We start from the raw sequence: 19,443 nt of genomic DNA, 5'->3' as shown, positions 1-19,443 counted from the left end.
CCCTATAGACGTCAGCCCACCAGGCTCCCCTGTCCCTGGGATTCTCCAGGCAAGAACACTGGAGTGGGCTGCCATTTCCTTCTCTTCTGCTGCTGCTGCTGCTAAGTCACTTCAGTCGTGTCCGCTCATCTTCAAATATCTACACTTTCCAAGACCTCTTCTCTTCCCTTCTTAATCCATAGTTTTTCCACTCACTCTCTCCAAGCATAATTCTCTAACCTGAAGCCAATAGCTCTTAGATATTATCTCCATTTCAAACTCTGATCCATATATCCAGATGCCTATCAAAATTTCCTCTTGAATGTTTTCCAGGCATTTGAATTCAGTATGCTCCAAACTGGGCAGATATCACATCCGTCTTTTTTTTGCAAATTGAAGACTTGTGGCCACCCTATGTCAAGCAAGTCTCTTGGCACCATATGTCAACCACATTCACTCATTTTGTGTCTCTGTGTCATGTTTTGATACTTCCCACAATATTTCAAACTTCTTCAAAATGATTATATTTGTAACAGTGAGCTGTGATCTTTGATGTTACTACTACAGCTGACTGATGGCTCAAATGATAGGTAACATTTTTTGGCAATAAAGTACTTTTAAATTAAGGTATGTACATTTTTGGACATAATGCTAGCATACACTTAATAGACAATATTACAATGTAAATATAACTTTTATATGCACTGGAAAACCAAAAAAAAAAATTGTGTGACTCACTTTATTGGGATATTTGCTTTTTTGGGGTGGTCTGCACCCAAGCCTGCAATATCTCTAAGGTGTACCCATATCATCTTTAACTTTGGGGATCATAGAGTGGTGGAGTGCAGGAGAAAAGACAGGTAAACCATCCTAAATCAATGCAATGGATGTTTTGACACATCCCTCCCATTTACAGTGTTTCTGTGCCTTAATCCCAACACAGAAGCCCAATACATCTCCCTTATCACTCTTTTAAAAACATACTTTCTAGAAAAAAAATGATGATCTTTATATCTGTAAAAAAGTTAGCTATAAAAATTTCAATATTGCTTCATGTACTGAGAGCATTTGCATTTTAATAGATTCTGTTTGATTTAAGCAAATACATATTTCTAACTTTGGAGTGTCAGGCATTGAGAGGACAGATGCGACAAGGTTGTGGGAGGGCGTATGGAGATCTCCCTGGGTATTCTTAAAAATCTAGCCACTTGAAGAAATATGGCTTCTTTATCATTAAATAAGAATCATAATACTCTCTATTCCTGAGTATTATAGAAATTAGACAGTGATTTGAGTTTGGAATGAACCATCTTCAGGAAGTCACTTAACTTTGTCTAAATTTTTTTTAATCAATGAGAACAACAGTTGCTTCATAGGGTTGTAAAGATTAAATGAGAGTGTGTAACCACCCACAGCAGTACACAACACACAGACTATAAAGCTTGATAAATGTTAAAAAAAAAAAAGATCAGAATTTCAATGCTTAAATATCTATATTAAAAGACACAGGATTTTTAAAGGTTTATCATAGTTTGGCTTTTATAAAGGTCTCAAGCCCATAGAGAAGACTACACACTAAAATTACACTGAGGAGTTTAAAAAAAAAGGTATACAACTTCAGGCTGAGCCTGTTGCCATAAATTTGCACAGACTAAGTTTTTTAGGAGTAAACAGTAAATCTTTCTGAGCTGAAGATAATAAAAGCAACAGAAAATAAGGGTGTTTTTTTTTTTAGCCAAGAATTCTGTTCTAATTTATGTCATTGACATAATGTTGTTTGCACAAAAACAGATATTTAATTCTGGGTGTTCGGTACCTATACAAGTTTTCAGAAACCACAGGAGACTATTTTTTTCAGTTCTCAAAAGAGGAGGTGAAAACAATAGGAATAAAACTTTCCTGGAAAATGTTCAATTTGAAAATTAGATTTGAAACTGGATTTTCCATTTTGAGTAAACCATGGTCAGCAAGACACAGTGCTCCCTAACAGAAAGATGGAACATTTTTCTGAGAGCCCAAAGACTTAAGATGTGACACTGACTTTTAAAGAGCACTAGGGTAAACTGAGGAGAAGGCAATGGCAACCCACTCCAGTACTCTTGCCTGGAAAATCCCATGGAGGGAGGAGCATGGTGGGCTGCCATCTATGGGGCCACACAGAGTCGGACACGACTGAAGTGACTTAGCAGCAGCAGCAGGGTAAACTGTTTCACTTCATCAACATCAGTTTCATTACTAAAATTGGTGAAACAAACAAACCTTGGTCTGTTGCAACTGGTTTTCAACAAAAAGTTCCCATATTTTTCTTTTTTTTTGGATCATCTACAATTAAGGAAGGTAGAAGTCAGGATTTGGAAAGGTGTTGGCTTATAATTGTAAATAACTGCCATCAATGAAGATTCCTGGGGGATAAGGCTTATGAAATTCTCTTCCCTTTTTGCCTGAGAATTTGACCTTCAGTTAATTGTCCAGTTTTGTTCTTGGGACAACCTGATAAAACTGATATGCTAATTATGTTACGAGAGAATATTGCTTAGGGTGAAAATGATCCCTAATTTGTAGCCTGCATCTGGACTGGAAAGATCACCAGTACTTCACAGAAAGCCCTCTATTTGTGATTCCCCAAGTGTGATGACCCTTGTGTCAGGGGTGGTCCTTCAAAAGCTACGCCTGTGGCGCTGTTACAAGATACATCGGCTCCTGTGGTACAGAGCCTTTTAAGCCATGGTGACGCTACACCTGCCTGATGTGGACCTTGTCTCTTTGAACCTGAGCTGTCATTTGGGGTGGGGATTCAGAAGGCAGACCCTGGAGGCTGCAAGGATTTCTGCAGAGGTACCTGACACTTCCCAGCAGGCAAGTTGTGGCTCTTGTCCTACTAAGCAGACTGGGGTCTACCAGCATCTTATGAGTCTGGATGTTAAGTGGAACCAAAGGCAACCACTTGGTGGACACTGTAGATACAACAGAGATGAGACATAATATTAAGAACCAGAGGAAAAATAGTCAATTCCTGACTCCTAGGAATACATTTCCACTTAAAAATGACTGTCAGTATGTAAAATAAATTGCCACTGGGAATCTGTTGTATGACTCAGGGAACTCAAACCAGGGCTCTATAACAAATTAGAGGAGTGGGATGGGGAGGGAGGTGGGAGGGATGTTCAAGAGGGAGGTGACATAAGTATATCTATAGCTCATTCATGTTATGCTTGGCAGAAACCAACACAATTCTGTAAAGCAATTACCCTCCAATTAAAAATAAATAATTTTACAAAATGACCATCCATAAGCATTTGCTGCTATTGATAAAAGCAGATAAGCAACATTTCCCTTCAATGTTGCCTGGTCCCTGGTTTCAACACTGAGTTTTCCCTACAAAACAAAAGACCTTTTAACTCCTCATACTGTGCTCATTTGAACGGAAAGCTGAATAAGGGTGCTTCTGTGAATTAATATCTGCAATTTCAGGGACCTTCAGAAAAGGCCATGACAAACAAGACTCAAAGTCACAAGAACTCTCCCAAGTGCTCAGCAGTTCCTGGTCTATAGCAGGTATTGATATTCTAAAACTTTTGCTTCCTGTATTTCTACCGTCTTGCTCCCTGCTTCAATATGACCTTTTTTTCCTCAGGACTTGTACACAGAGAATATCTTTTAAGTACCTTATCTCATGTCTTCTTTCTCTGAGGTCTTTCTTCTCCCTAGAGTTCATCTCAGTTTTACCTCTCTGAGTCTCAACTAAGTTGAAATACCTTTGACTGGGATGGCCCAAGGTCACCAGCTGGCTCTGTAGCCAGTTGATAAGAGTGACGTTTGAGGTCTGCGCCTTATACCCAGTTTGCCAGGCTCGGGAAAAAACACACCTTCTTATTTCATTGCACGGTACACATTAGTTTCCAAGAGCCTAAGAACAGCACCATTGGTTGTGAAATCTGATGGTAGAGAATTAGGAGACATATCTAGTGTCACTAAAAGGGAGGAACAGGACTACAGAGGTGTGTGCACAGCTGGAGCTGACTATAGGAAAGCCTGAAGCCACATAAAATGGGTTAATCTAGCAGGCTGCTCCCAGTAGTGATGACAGGAAATTCTGAAGACCTATCTTTCCTTTCCATGAACTTATCCCATTTTTCTGTGAGAAGCCCTCATGGTGCACTTTCTTCACACTATACACGGAAGAGACACACACTCATGCAATGATAGTATGGGTGCCAACTCTAACAACTGGTTTATCCTTTTGGAAAACCAATTTAATGTTGTTTACACTATGATGCCAGTAATTCTTCTCCTGGACAATAATCCAGGAAGAAAAATTAAACCAACAAAACCACGTACATGAATTTTTCTTTGATAACCATGATGATTACACAGCAATATGGAACTGGCTGAAATGTGAAAGAAAAAAACAGAATGTCTGAATATCCACTATGAGTGTGACTTTGAAAATATATAGGTACATGTGGACAAAGGCCAGAGTGAAAAACAAAAATGAAAATAGTTGTGACAGGGAATAGTCATAGGTGACACATTTCTTGCAAAACTTCTTCAGTGGTGTTATCTTGTTTTAAATTTAAAATGAAAAACCAAAATAAGAACAATTAGTCAAGTGGGTGTTAGGAAGGAGTTTTCTCATCCCTAATGCACTTCTGAGTGGTATGGGTTATTATTTTACATCTGAGGGATGCAAAGAATTCTTCAGTTCAGTTCAGTTGCTCAGTCGTGTCCGACTCTTTGAGACCCCATGAATCACAGCATGCCAGGCCTCCCTGTCCATCAACAACTCCTGGAGTTCATTCAAACTCATGTCCATTGAGTTGGTGATGCCATCCAGCCATCTCATTCTCTGCCATCCCCTTTATCCTCCTGCCCTCAATCCCTCCCAGCATCAGAGTCTTTTCCAGTGAGTCAACTCTTCGCATGAGGTGGCCAAAGTACTGGTGTTTCAATTTTAGCATCAGTCCTTCCAATGAACACCCAGGACTGATCTCCTTTAGAATGGACTGGTTGGATCTCCTTGCAGTCTTAGGTTATGATATATAGTTCTCTTTAACCTGTTTTAGGTAATCTGGCCTAGGTACTAGTAAATCACAGTAGCCAATGGTTAAATAGAGTTTACACTGTGCTAGGTGGTTCACAAATATTAACTAATTTAAATCCTAATAACAACATTCTCAAGCTGTTACTATTAAATTTCCATTAAGCAGATGAAGAAAACTAAGTTCAGAATGGTGAGGTACCTTGCTCAAGGCCCTAGCTTAGCTGGTGAATGGTGAACACAGGATTCAGACTCAGAGTCTGGCTCCAGAGCAATGCCCTAAACTGATGTCCTACACCCTACTCAATGGATAACCAGCAGATGGTACCATGGGTTTCTAATTCAGACCAATGTTCTTTCCATTACACCAGACTGCATCTTATCTGGAAGATGAGAAAGCTGGAAACAAGATTGAGCGACTTGCTCATGGTCACATGATGAGCTAATGGCTGAGAATCAACTTCTTGACTTATAATCTAATGATTTTCCTATTATTCCAGACTGCTGGGAATGAAGAGAAAAATACCTAGCAAAAGTAAATGAGGAAAGACCTCAGGGAAATCAAACCTAAGACCTCTAAAAGATAAAAATCTTCTTTGTCTCTTTGCTTTGCCATTTATTTGAATGTGACTCTGTCCTTCGTGCTACTGACAGATGTCTGTGCTCATGGACCAGGGGCCTCCCTACATGGGAGGGAGGCAAGTGATGAAGAGCAGAGGGGCTTCAGGGAGGCGTGGCCACCACGGGGCACACTTGATGTTCTAGGATTCGGCCAAACTGCATGTGTCTGTGCTGTATATGCTAACATGGAGAAATGACATAGTAATCAGGTGGCTTTGCTGGAAAATACAACCATTTTCTGATTTAAAACATTCTATAGGAAAAACTGAGTATGGCCGTGTGGTGATGGATAATTGTGTGCCAACTTGGTTAGACTATAGCATTCAGTTATTTAATCAAACACCAATCAAGGTTTTGATGTGAAGATACTTTCTACATATAATTAACATCTACAATCAGTTGGCTTTAAAAGGGATTATTACCCTTGATAATGTGGGTGGGCTTTCCCCAATCGTTCAAAGGCCTTATGAATAAAACCTGAGGTTTCTTGGAGGAAAAAAGTGTCTGCCTTAAGACAGATTCAACTCCTGAGTTTCTAGTTGATCTGATCTATGGATTTCAGATTTCTGAGCCCTCAAAATTGCATCAGTCAATTCCTTAAAATAAATCTGTATCCATCCATTCACCCATCCATCCACCTATCCAGAAAAAGGAAGAGATCCTATTGCTTCTGTTTCTCTAGAAAACCCTGACTGCTATAAAGGTCTTTCCAGGACTGCAAAGTACTGTGAGAATACGGGGCACACAGATTCACCTGACATACAGTTTGTGAAAAGCCGAAAGCAAATGAAAATGGAGGAAACAAAGTTTCACTGAGGAGAGGTTAACACTACATGCCACCAAACAGGCGGGGAGCTCAGAAAACGCTCCTCTCTGCCCCTGGGTCAGCAGGCAGTGACGACCACCTCAGCACAGTCGCAACTGAAAGTGGTGAGCCTGTCGTGAGACCCAGGCCCGAGGACCCATGAATTGCTGAAGCAATAAAATGATAGCTGGGAGTAAAGAAAACACACTCAGATTTCTAGGAATTAACTACAAGGAAGGTGTCCAGGGTGTAATAAAAGCATCTTCTCCCTGAAGACTGACAGTGACCTCAAGGCATCCCCCATGTGCTGCTGAACACTTAAAGACAGGTACTATTAATTCTTCGCCTTCCTCTGGGCTTCCACTGTATAACCTTCTAGGCTGGGGAGAGTTATGGGCTCTGCTCCCATTTCAAAAATAAGTATATCTTTCGAATTTCTTCCTCACCACCCTCCTCACCGTCATCATCACTTCCCAGAAGTCCCATCCCCGGATGACTGCTAGGGAGGCCAAGAGGGAAGGTGCAGAGCTGTCAATCTCACCTTGGCTTCTGAAGTGGGTTCCAAGAAGCACAGGCGATTCCCAAGTCCCTCGGCTGCCAGGCAGAACTTCCTCTGCTCCTTGTGAACGTTGGCGATGCACTGGAGGACCACTTCATCTTCCTGCCGGGGGAAGAAGACCCATGTGAGGAGCAAGGGACTACCTCCCAACGCAGAGCCAAGCCCCTGAGGCGCCCTGCTGCATCTTCATCAGGTCCGCTGAGGGGCACGTGCCTTTGAATATTAGATAAAGGAGAGTTTGTTCCTCACGTGGCATATCTGAGCTCCTCCCCTGAATCAGGATTCTACTCATCTCTGGGGAGCGGGGTAGCAAGTTGGAACAGAGGTACTACTGAAGTTCACAGCATGAGCCTCACTTCTGAAATATACAAACTGCACACCACCCAGGTAAGCAGAGGATTTCAACCCTTGCTGCTGCTGCTAAGTCACTTCAGTCGTGTCCGACTCTGTGTGACCCCATAGACGGAAGCCCACCAGGCTCCCCCCGTCCCTGGGATTCTCCAGGCAAGAACACTGGAGTGGGTTGCCATTTCCTTCTCCAATGTGTGAAAGTGAAAGTGAAGTCGCTCAGTCGTGTCCGACCCTTAGCGACCCCACGGACTGCAGCCTACCAGGCTCCTCCATCCATGGGATTTTCTAGGCAATAGTACTGGAGTGGCTTGCCATTGCCTTCTCCGTTTCAACCCTTGAGGGAACCTTAAACTAAACCTAAGCAATTTCTCCAAATAAACAATTAAACAATGAGGGAAAATGATGGCAGCAGAGATCAGAGGGAGGCAGGATCTGTGGAGGGAAGGTCCATTATATGATAGGCTGGAAAGAGACATGTTTTGTTGGAGGAGAGGGATGTATACAGTGAAACGCATTCGCCGGAGATGACTGAGGAGGCTGTGGAGGGTATCAGCAGATGCCTTTAATTTTAAATTCTCTTTTATAGTGAGTTATAGTTGACTGGGGCTTCCCTGGTGGCTCAGAGGTTAAAGCGTCTGCCTCCAACGCGGGAGACCCTGGTTCGATTCCTGGGTCGGGAAGATCCCCTGGAGAAGGAAATGGTAACCCACTCCAGTATTCTTGCCTGGAGAATCCCATAGACGGAGAAGCCTGGTAGGCTACAGTCCACGGGGTCGCAAAGAGTCAGACATGACTGAGCGACGGAACGGATAGTTGACTGAGAATGTGGTCTTAGTTTCAGGTGTATAGCAAAGTGATTCAGTTAAACACAAACATACATAGCACAGGGAACTCTACTTAATATTCTGTAATTTATATGGGAAAGGAGATGCATTTTAGATATGCATCTAAGGAAGACTAAAAGGAAAGGAAGACTGAAAGAAGCCTTGAAGATCCAGGCTGGAAGGCGGAGTGGTCAAACAGAACAGCCACTCCGAATTCCCAAGGAGGGGACCTTCCTTCTAGGCGGGAGCCTCAAAAGCAGCTCTCCTCCAATTGCAGACACCTTGTTTGAGTGGCATTCCTCTGCTTGATGGTCCAGAAATGAGGCTGACCTCCATTTACAGGAACATGATCACCCCCTGCACAACCCTGCCTGAGGATTAGAGGCAAACCTCTTTACCCATCCCTCCATCCTTGCTCCTCCAACCTGTCAGTCCACACGCTCTCTCTCCACCACCACTTGACCTCGGGTTTCAAACATCAAAGACGACTTCCAGGCATGGTTGAATTAAAGGGGGAACCAGAGGAGCGCCAGGTGGAAGTGCTTCTTCTCAGCGCTTGCTCTCCTGTTCCCCATCTCACTCCCAGATCCCCTGTGTTACTGTCAATCCTATCCTACTGTATTGGAAAGGCACACCAAATAGACATGCTTTCTCTTCCACTGTGACTGCAACACATCTAGTCACATGGAAAAATGAAATCCTCTATGTGGCGGGACCATGAAGAGATTCAATAGAACCAGCCCCCACAAAGAGGTCTGCAACGCCCAGGGACTGGCCAAGGGCGACAGGGGAATTTGAGATGTCACAAATCACAGACATATGAGGTGAACATTGAGGGAATCATAAAGGCTCCATACTTTCGCTAGTCCTGAAATGCCACTGTTCATCACTAAATTGAGTCAGAAATAAATTCAAGCCTCTGTTTTAGAATTCATTCTTCATTTCAGTTGAGACAGAAGAGAACTCCATAATATCACTTCTCTCAAAATGTGGGCTAAGGGGGATCTCTGAAAAAATGAACTTTATCCCTAGGCAGAGGATCCCCCAGATCCCAGGGCCAGTACCATCCCCCTGGGGGGGCACAACTTCAGAAAGGTGCCATGAAACAGGGGCGTGGGAGTTAAATGATCTGTACTGCAAGAGGAAGTCCTCAAAACACATAATTTTTCCATCCAAAATGTCAAGAAGACCCCCTGTTGAGAAATACTTTAAGTATCTCCTACCCACGTACCATTCACCAGTGAAAACAGGATTTGGAAATCACAAAACTGGATCTATGGACCAGATTTTTCACAAACAAAAGGAAAGTCAACAGTTTTCTTTATAATATGTGTCTTAGAGAATATCTTTCCATGATCTCCTTTCCCATGTTCTTTCCACCCTAAAGTGCTCAAACCATTTTGCACTAGCTGCCTCAGGGATCTATTTGTCTTCTGAAATTGACCTGTGCTATAACCTAGGCTACCAATCAACTCATGAAATAAAGGACTTGCCCTGGCTCAGTAACCACTTCCTGAAGAGCACTCACATACAGGCACTGTCCAAGTCAGCACTCAGGGGGATACATGTGACTGTGTGACTCTGGACCAAATTACCCTTCTGCAAACATGTTCACTTTTTTCCACCTGCTGTCTGGAACTGTATACCTTGGGCTGACCTGGCTGTAGAAACCACCTGGCATGGCAGCCTATACCTGCCTTCCGTCCAGACAGCAGCTATTAGCACCACAAAACTTCAATAGACAGACATCTGGAGCCAAAGAGTGCTTGCCGTGGAAATCTTTGCACCATTTGAAATCATGAGATGAGTTAATTTAACCCATTTCATTAATTCTCTCACTCCCCAGTGAAACACAGAACACATCCCCCTCTACACCATTACCAACTCTATCTACTTTACTCATCCCTATACTGATGTATGCTTTCACCCCTCTTGTTATCTCGCTTCCTTTATTCCTTTGCTTTAAAGCAAATCAGGGAATTTCCAGAAAATGCTATTTCTGAGGAAGCCCCTTTAACTGAAGGCTGCAAATTCTCCCACTTTTGTTATCTTTTCTTCCAGAAACTCAAGCTCCCCTCACATCCTCAGTGCCAACTCGGATGATTACTCTTCCACTCAGGTGCCAAGAGAGACACATGTCAGCCAATCCCCACATCTTCTTCGGCAGTCTATCAACAGACTAGTTACTTCTCCCATCCTTTATCTGACTCTTAATGACAATCGGATAATCTGATAAACGTTTTTGTGTGAATTCAACTCACATATATTGAGTACCTTCCAAGGGCAAAGAATTTTTCCAGGATGTCATGAAGTACACCAGGTTTTGTAAGAGGTGATCTGTTAATATTGTAATAATGGAGCTGACACCTGACAGGCCAGCCCACAGCTTTTCTCCACTCTGCTTTAATCATCACCTCAAGTAATTTCAAGGTTCTTGTGGACAATCTATTCAAAACGAATCAGTTTAGTCCAGTCGCTCAGTCTGTCCGACTCTGCGACCCCATGGACTGCAGCATGCCAGGCCTCCCCGTCCATCACCAACTCCCAGAGATTACTCAAACTCATGTCCATTGAGTCGATGATGCCATTCAACCATCTCATCTTCTGTCGTCCCCTTCTCCTCCTGCCCTCAATCTTTCCCAACATCAGGGTCTTTTCCAATGACCCTTCGCATCAGGTGGCCAAAGGATTGGAGTTTCAGCTTCAACATCAGTCCTTCCAATGAACATTCAGGACTGATTTCCTTTAGGATGGAATGGTTGGATCTCCTTGCAGTCCAAGGGACTCTCAAGAGTCTTCTCCAACACCGCAGTTCAAAAGCATCAATTCTTCAGCATTCACTTTCTTCACAGTCCAACTCTCACATCCATACATTACCACTGGAAAATCCATAGCCTTGACTAGACGGACCTTTGTTAGCAAAGTAATGTCTCTGCTTTTTAATATCCTGTCTAGGATGGTAATAACTTTTCTTCCAAGGAGTAAGTGTCTTTTAATTTCTTGGCTCCGGTAATCATCTTCAGTGATTTTGGAGCCCCCCAAAATAAAGTCTGCCACTATTTCCACTGTTTCCCCATCTATTTACCATGAAGTGATGGGACCAGATGTCCTGATCTTCGTTTTCTGAATGTTGAGATTTAAGCCAACCTTTTCACTTTCCTCTTTCACTTTCAACAAGAGGCTTTTGAGTTCCTCTTCACTTTCTGCCATAAGGTTGATGTCATCTGCATATCTGAGGTTATTGATATTTCTCCCAGCAATCTTGATTCCAGCTTGTGCTTCCTCCAGCCCAGCATTCCTCATGATGTACTCTGCATATAAGTTAAATAAGCAAGGTGACAATATACAGCCTTGACGCACTCCTTTTCCTATTTGGAACCAGTCTAATGTTCCATGTCCAGTTCTAACTGTTGCTTCCTGACCTGCATACAGGTTTCTCAAGAGGCAGGTCAGGTGGTCTGGTATTCCCATCTCTTTCAGAATTTTCCACAGTTTATTGTGACCCACACAGTCAAAGGCTTTGGCATAGTCGATGAAGCAGAAATAGATGTTTTTCTGGAACTCTCTTGCTTTCTCCATGATCCAGCGGATATTGGCAATTTGATCTCTGGTACCTCTGCCTTTTCTAAAACCTGCTTGAACATCTGGGAGTTCACGGTTCACATATTGTTGAAGCCTGGCTTGGAGAATTTTGAGCATGACTTTACTAGTGTGTGAGATGAGTGCAATTGTGCGGCAGTTTGAGCATTCTTTGGCATTGCCTTTCTTAGGGATTGGAATGAAAACTGACCTTTTCCAGTCCTGTGGCCACTGCTGAGTTCTCCAAATTTGAAATGAATACCTTGACCTAATGATTGCCCCTCTGTTTTGGTAACACACTCTAATGAACCTTCCTTCTCATGACCTAGAATGAATCCAGTTCTAAAGTCAATGCTATGATGTAGGTACTATTGTAATCATGTGACAGATGAGAAGCCCCTTTGCAGAGCAGTTAAGTAACTTGCCTAAGGTCTCCTGGTGGCAAGGGGTGGAGCCTGGTATCCAGTCTGGACAGACCGTATCACGTTCTCTTTCCCAGCTTCTCTCAGTTGGCCATTTACCCCTTGAAGGCAGGGACCCCATCTGGTTCACCTTCACACCTATTGGGATACTCACAAGCATGGTGCCTTAAACACATCATGCACCCAATTATAACTTATTAAGTGGGCGTGTTTCCACCTTGCAACCCCAGTTAATTACAAACTCTGTTAGAGCAGAAAACAGCTTCCCCATCCAAGCTGAGAATGTAATGTGTTTGGTAAAATCATGATGGCTGATTGGAATACGAAATCTGATTAAAAGAAGAGGGTACTCTCATGAAACAACAGTTTTTGTAGAAGGGGTTACTGCTTCACTGATGAGTCAGAACTGAGTAAACTCATAAGAAGAGACTAGATATTGACATAAAGAAGGAATGGGGAAAAGCCATAATGAGGCTTTGGAGCCCATTTCAAAATGTCTTACTTTCTGTTGCTTAATTATTACTGCTGATAATAATAACCATTCATTCTATACCAGACATTCTGCTGAAATCTAACCTCCCCTCCTAGATAATGTAACACTCATAACAATACAACCATTCTAAGAATGAGGGAACCAAAGCTCTAAGGAATTAGCTAACTTTAATGAATAAACATTTAATGAACAGTCACTATGTGTCACCATGTTCCAGCACCTCAAGTTTAGTCCTCACAACTTCCCTATAAAGTAGGTACTAATATTCTCTCTATTCATAGATAAAGAGGCTGAAGCATAGAGAGCTTAATCAACTTGCCTAGAACCACACCACATGTAAGTAACAGATTCCAACCTTGAACCTGGGATCACATGAATCAGGAGCCTGTCCTCCTGATCATGATGCCAAAACAGCTCTTGACTCCAAGAGACTGACCTTTGCAATAGATTTGAAATACGTCTTCCTGGTTCTGAGGCCTATGGTGGTGGTGTTGATAAAAACAGATATATACTGGCCCTCTCACATGGTGATCTGACTTCAAAAAGTAACCAAATCAGAGAGCATGATGCCAGAGAGAACAGCCAGAGAACTTAAAATCAAATAAAATCAAATTTCTCAGTGTCCCATGACTATAACAATGGAAGGAGTGAACATAATCTCTAAACTTGGAGCAGTGGGGGGAAATGATTAAAACCCGAGGTATATCATATATCAGCATCCTCCCAAGCCATGTGGTTCACAAGTGCTGGCTATTCCTGTCATAACTCCAGCCTGGGTGGTGCTGAGTGATTGTCCCTGAACAAGAATATACAGCCTTTGGCTCTCTTGGCTGAGATGTCATATTATCAAAGGTTGCCTCTGACAAAGTTCCTCCCATACCCTGCTAGAGAACTTTGAACTTGAAAATGAATGGAGCTTTGCCTATTCTATTCCTTCTGCTTCTTTCTTACACCCTGACTCCCAGCACCAGGGCCAGAGAAGGTCTGTGTTTGCCATCTCGGAGTTGATGGACGGGGGCACCCTGGCTCCCTCTCTTCTCTCTGGGTCATTTGCAGAGGACTCTTTGGGACAAAACAAAATGGCTGAGAGCCCTATTTAAGGTCGATCATCAGGCAGCTGATGACAGCCCTATAGTTAGCTGTGCACATCATTGGTACCAAGAAGCTCGTGAGCGGGTGCACGTGGGACAGTGCACAGTCCAGCAGATTTCACGGTCCACATTTAAGCACAGACGGGACTGCAGAGGACAATCCATAACCATTTATTGCTTTAAAAAGGAATATGTGGCCTCGCCACTCTTCTTGAACAGCAGGCACTATTTTGGGAACTGATACAGTTAGAGCTACCTGCTAAATATATATACAGACATGGGTGAGAGAGCTTATTCCAAGGCTTTACCCCAAAGCATCTCTTAAATGAAAAATAAGTGGGTTATTGGGATGACAGGACCATCTACAGACTGTTCCATAAGGATTAACAGCACTGGCGGTCTACTGTGTCCTAGGTATCAATCATTTTAACTATTTGCTTCCTCAGATTCTAAGCTCCTCAGGAGCAGGAGCCTCTCATTTCCCTGTGAATCCTCAGTATCTGGCACAGTGGCTGGCACTGAGTAGAAAAACACAGATACTTGTGAATTTAATGAAAGAACCATATATATTGAAAACTACTAATATTAACAAAATACATATAATAATTGCATCATGAAGATATTTCTGCATTTCCGTACTTGCAGAGTCTAGAATGTCAACACGGAAACAGTTGGAGTGTTATATAAGGCTCTTATATCCTGTTCACTTCTGCAATGGCTCAATGAGACCTACAAATATTCTTAATCCCATTTTAAAAATTATTAAGCTACTATTTCTGGTTCCTTACTACTCATTGCTTGTTGCACAATGCAATAAAATGGAAATTCCAGGATCCAAGAGACAAAATTGATCGAGTTGATAATTTCTTCCTTTGTAAAATACAGTCATCATTTGGCTCATAGGGTAGACTTTCTCTTGCATGCCGCTCCTATTTGAGAGCATCTCCTTCTCAGGTTCCTTGGCTGGCCACGCCTCATCTCTGTAATGCGGCAGCTGTGCCCCCACATTATTCTTCAGAGTTCTTTCCTTACCTGAACTCTCCTCCCTAGTGATATCATTTGGTTTCGTGGCTTTAAAAATCATGTGTAGTCATTAATATTGTTGTTGTTTAGTCACTAAGTTGTGTCTAAACACTGCAACCCCAAAGACTGTATGTAGCCTGCCAGGCTCCTCTGTCCACGGGATTTTCCAGGCAAGAAATACTAGAGTGGGTTGCCATTTCCTTCTCCAGGGGATCTTCCTGACCCAGGGATCAAACCCTGGTCTATTGCATTGGCAGGGGGGTTCTTTATCACTGAAGCTGCCAAGGAAGCTCCAGTCATTAATACTAATGACTCTCAAACTTGTATAACCTGCTTAAACTCCTTTTATCTCCAATTGCTTAACAGGTTCAATTCATAATCATGTCCCTTGTATGTTCCTCCTATGGTCTATCTCAGGACACGGCAACTCCATTCTTCAGGTACTCAGGCAAAAGAAAAATCTTGAATTAATTCCTTTTTTTCTCACCTCACTTCCACACCGGCAACAAATACTACCAATTCTGTCTTCAAAATGTATCTGACTGGACCAGCTTGCACCCTCTTCACCACACCAGCTGGTCACACCATCACCTCTTGACATGATTACTGCAAGCACGTCTGAACTGATTTCCCACTCATATTTCTTCCCTAGCTAGAGGAAGGTTTTTACTGGGATCCTATCTTCCCACTACTCAAAACTCTTCAGGGGCCTTCTGTCTTACTCATGAAAATGGCAGGATTCTTACTGTGGTCCTAAAAATAAGCCCGCTTGCCTGTGAGCTCTCTTCTTTTGCTTGCTTAGTCTCAACTGTACTGGCCTGGTTCTAGAAGCTTAGATTTTTGAAGTATGCTCTGCCCTCCCACCCTTTGCCCTGGCTCTTTTCTTTGCCAAGGAGGCTCTTCTCCAGTTCCCTGCAGGGCTCCTTCCCTTACTTCCCTTAGGTGTCTGCCCAGAGTCAGTTTATCAGAGAGGCCCTCCCTATATAAAATTACAACCCCATTCCCACTCCGCACTTTACATCTTGCTTCATCTGCCTTCCTTCCCCACTAGCACTTACCATCTAAGAACATGTACTTGTTTGTTTCTTATCTATTCCCTCCTCATTAGAATGTAACCTCCATGGATACTGTTTTGTCTCCACTGTATCTCCAGTGTGCAGAACAGTGCCTGGTACAAGGTACGTGAGTATGTGTTCGGCCCCTCTGTCTTGTCTGACTCTGCAATACCACAGACTGTAGCCTGTCAGGCTCCTCTGTCCATGGGATTATCCAGGCAGGAATACTGGAGTGGGTTGCCATTTCCTTCTCCAGGCTATCTTCCCAACCCAGGGATTAAACCTGCATCTCCTGAGTCTTCTGTGTTGGCAGGTGGGTTCTTTTTACCACTCAGCCATCTGGGAAGCCCCACAAGGTAGGTACTCAGCCCCAAGAAAAACTCTAGTGGTTTATTCCTTTATAGGAACTGTCCAAACATTCCTCAGTCTTGGCTGGTATTAAGGGCTTATGTTAAGGGCTGACAAACAAAAGAAGCAACCGACAGCCTGCAGGCTGGGACCTGGAAAGAGTATCAAGTTTCTCTTGATAACTTTTCCCACTGCCAAGAGGACTGAATTTGAAGTCTGATGATATAGTCGATGCAGCCTCCCCCATGGCTTGGTCCTTTTGGAACCAAGAAGGCAAAGCGGGAAAGCCTTCCCTGAGTTGGTCAGGGAGATCTGCAGGCACGAGGGTTCCCGCATGCAGTTCACTCCCTCTCAGGTAGACTAGGCTGCTAGCCAACATGGAAGAATGCAGTGATCCGTGACATCTTCTCCAAGAAATAATGGTCAATTTATTTAAATTTCCGATGCTCACAGGGTAGAAAAATAATGATTGAGTTGGTACCAGGCAATTTCAGGCCCCCCAGGAAAGTTTGCTTTTTTCTTTTTTTTCAATAAAATTGTACAAAACTGATGCTTTTGAACTGTGGTGTTGGAGAAGACTCTTGAGAGTCCCTTGGACTGCAAGGAGATCCAACCAGTCCATTCTAAAGGAGATCAATACTGGGTGTTCATTGGAAGGACTGATGCTAAAGCTGAAACTGCAATACTTTGGCCACCTCATGTGACGAGTTGACTCACTGGAAAAGACTCTGATGCTAGGAAAGGTTGGGGGCGGGAGGAGAAGGGGACGACGGAGAATGAGATGGCTGGATGGCATCACCGACTCTGTGGACATGAGTTTGAGTGAACTCCGGGAGTTGGTGATGGACAGGGAGGCCTGGCGTGCTGTGATTCATGGGGTCGCGGAGAGTCGGATGTGACTGAGCGACTGAACTGAACTGAACTTGATATTTTGAATATTCTCCCCCAGAGCAAGTGAGTGACCACACCCAGGAGCATACATATACCCCCTTTGGTTTCTTTCTTCTTCAGACACATCAGCCGGGGTGAAGAGTGAGCAGAAAAAGTTAGAATACTAAAGCAATCATGATGTTTGATGTGTAAGAGGGAGCAAGGGTTGACAATAGTTATGACAGGGAAAGGTAGGTCTCTGGATCTAACATTGCTCTGAACCTAATTTGAAAAAGGTGGGAATGGAAATTGGTGCAGCCACCATGGAGAACAGTAGGAAGGGGCCTTAAAAAACTAAAAACAGAATTATCATATGACTCTGCAATCCCACTCCTGAGCAGATACCCAGAGAAAACCATAATTTGAAACTATACGTGCACCCCTATGTTCACTACAGCACTATTTACAACAGCCAAGACATGGAAGCAACTTAAATGTTCACCGGCAGAGGAATGGATATAAAAGATATGGCATGTGTATACGTATATAGGTATAGATATTTGTGTGTGTGTGTGTGTGTGTGTATACACACAGAATGGAATACTAGCCATAAAAGAATGAAATCATGCCGTTTGCATCAACATGGATGGACCTAGAAATTATCATATTAAGTCAGACAGAAAAAAATAAAACATCACATGATACCACTTGTATGTTGGATCCACCCCCCCAAATTATACAAATGAACTTATTTACAAAACAGAAACAGACTCACAAATTTAGAAAGCAAACTTACAGTTGCCAAAGGGGAAAGAGGGGAAGGGATAAATTAGGAGACTGGGATTAACATATACACACTGCTGCTGCTGCTGTTAAGTCGCCTCAGTCGTGTCCAACTCTGTGCGACCCCATAGATGGCAGCCCACCAGGCTCCCCCATCCTTGGGATTCTCCAGGCAAGAACACTGGAGTGGGTTGCCATTTCCTTCTCCAATGCATGCATGCATGCAAAGTCGCTTCAGTTGTGTCTGACTCTGGACGACACCATGGACAGCAGCCCACCAGGCTGCTTTGTCCACGGAATTCTCTAGGCAAGAGTACTGCAGTGGGTTGCCATTTCCTTCTCCAATATAATGCCTGAGAGTATCCTAATAATAAGTGGCAAGGAGACATGGAAAGGAAGCACAGACAAACAATATTGGCCATGAGTTAAAAATAGCTGGAAGATAGGCAATGGGTTCATGAGATTTTTTATACTATTTTCTCTACTTCTGTATGTGTAGTTTTCCATAATAAAGCTAAAAAAAACTACAAAGAACTAAGATTAGAGTTGCTACTCACCTATAAAATAGATAATCAATAAGGACCTACTGTATAGCATTCAATATCAATAACCTATAATGAAAACGAATCTGAAAAAGAATAGATACATGTACAGATGTAGCTAAGTCACTTTGCTGTACACCTGAAGCCAAAACAATATTGTAAATCAATTATACTACAATATAAAATAAAACATTTTTAAGCTTTAAAAAATAAATAGGGAGTTTGAACAGCACACTTTTCAATTTCCCTTGTTTGTATTATAACTGCTGATGAGTTTGCAAGCCACCCTCATCTTGAGAAACCATTAGGGAGCCTTGAAACCCTAGAAAGAGACAGAGTATCCAATTCTGACTCTACCAAAGACACTACTGGGAGACCCTGATGAAATGTGCAATACCTACATTTTTACATTAGCTCTAGTCTTTAAGTCAGTTTCCTTTAATTTTGGCATTGATTCTGGGATCTTCGGTTTCTGACTTGAGGTATAACACCTCCCTGGGCTATGTAATTCACCTGTGGCAGTTCACCCATTTTAAATCAGCTCTTCTAACAATCCCTATGCTTGAGGGAGTGGGCCACGGTACCATCTGCTTCTGTTTCTTAGACATAAACGAAGTACTGAGTTTCCCTCTACTGGCATAACGTAGCACCTCAGATGGTGAACTTTCTGGAATTTTCCCCTTTAAGATTTGTAGAAAAAGAAAACTAAATTAAATTACCCTACATGTAACATATACTCTGTGTGCATACCAATTTACTGACAGAGGTTGCATCTGAAAGCAAGAACAAAGCATCTAGCAATTTCCATACACAATCTAATAGCTAGGGAACACTGTTACTTTCTCAAAAAAAGATGCTTGATGAAGTTAGTAGACTACAATGAAATTTATGGACTGACATTGAGAAGGAAAGTCTTTGAAAATAGGTCACTTAAAGGCAAAAGAAGTGTTTTCATCATTTAATGGTGCATAAAACCCTATCAACTGTCCAGGGCTAGTTTCTTAAAAAAAAAAATATATATATATACATATATCCATTTTGTCCAGCTTACATTCAGTCA

At 42.6% G+C, this 19,443-nt stretch overlaps 1 protein-coding gene across 3 annotated transcripts in view; it reads right to left on the bottom strand.

Moving 5' to 3' along the window:
- The window catches only part of RYR3 (ryanodine receptor 3), a 569,645-nt gene that overhangs the window by 372,795 nt on the left and 177,407 nt on the right, over window positions 1-19,443 (bottom strand). For all 3 annotated transcript variants that reach the window (XM_088839832.1, XM_088839833.1, XM_088839834.1), the window contains exon 2: window positions 6,985-7,104. In XM_088839832.1, coding sequence (XP_088695958.1) covers window positions 6,985-7,104 — 120 coding nt within the window. The remainder of the gene's footprint in view (window positions 1-6,984; window positions 7,105-19,443) is intronic.

The sequence above is a fragment of the Moschus berezovskii genome, chromosome 9 (genome assembly GCF_049115385.1).
Source record: "Moschus berezovskii isolate FMDL1 chromosome 9, NW_MosBer_1.0, whole genome shotgun sequence".
In the NCBI taxonomy this organism is placed as follows: Eukaryota; Metazoa; Chordata; class Mammalia; order Artiodactyla; family Moschidae; genus Moschus; species Moschus berezovskii.
The sequence above is the reverse complement of the archived record's forward strand: the minus strand, read 5'-3'. Positions and strand labels throughout refer to the sequence as shown.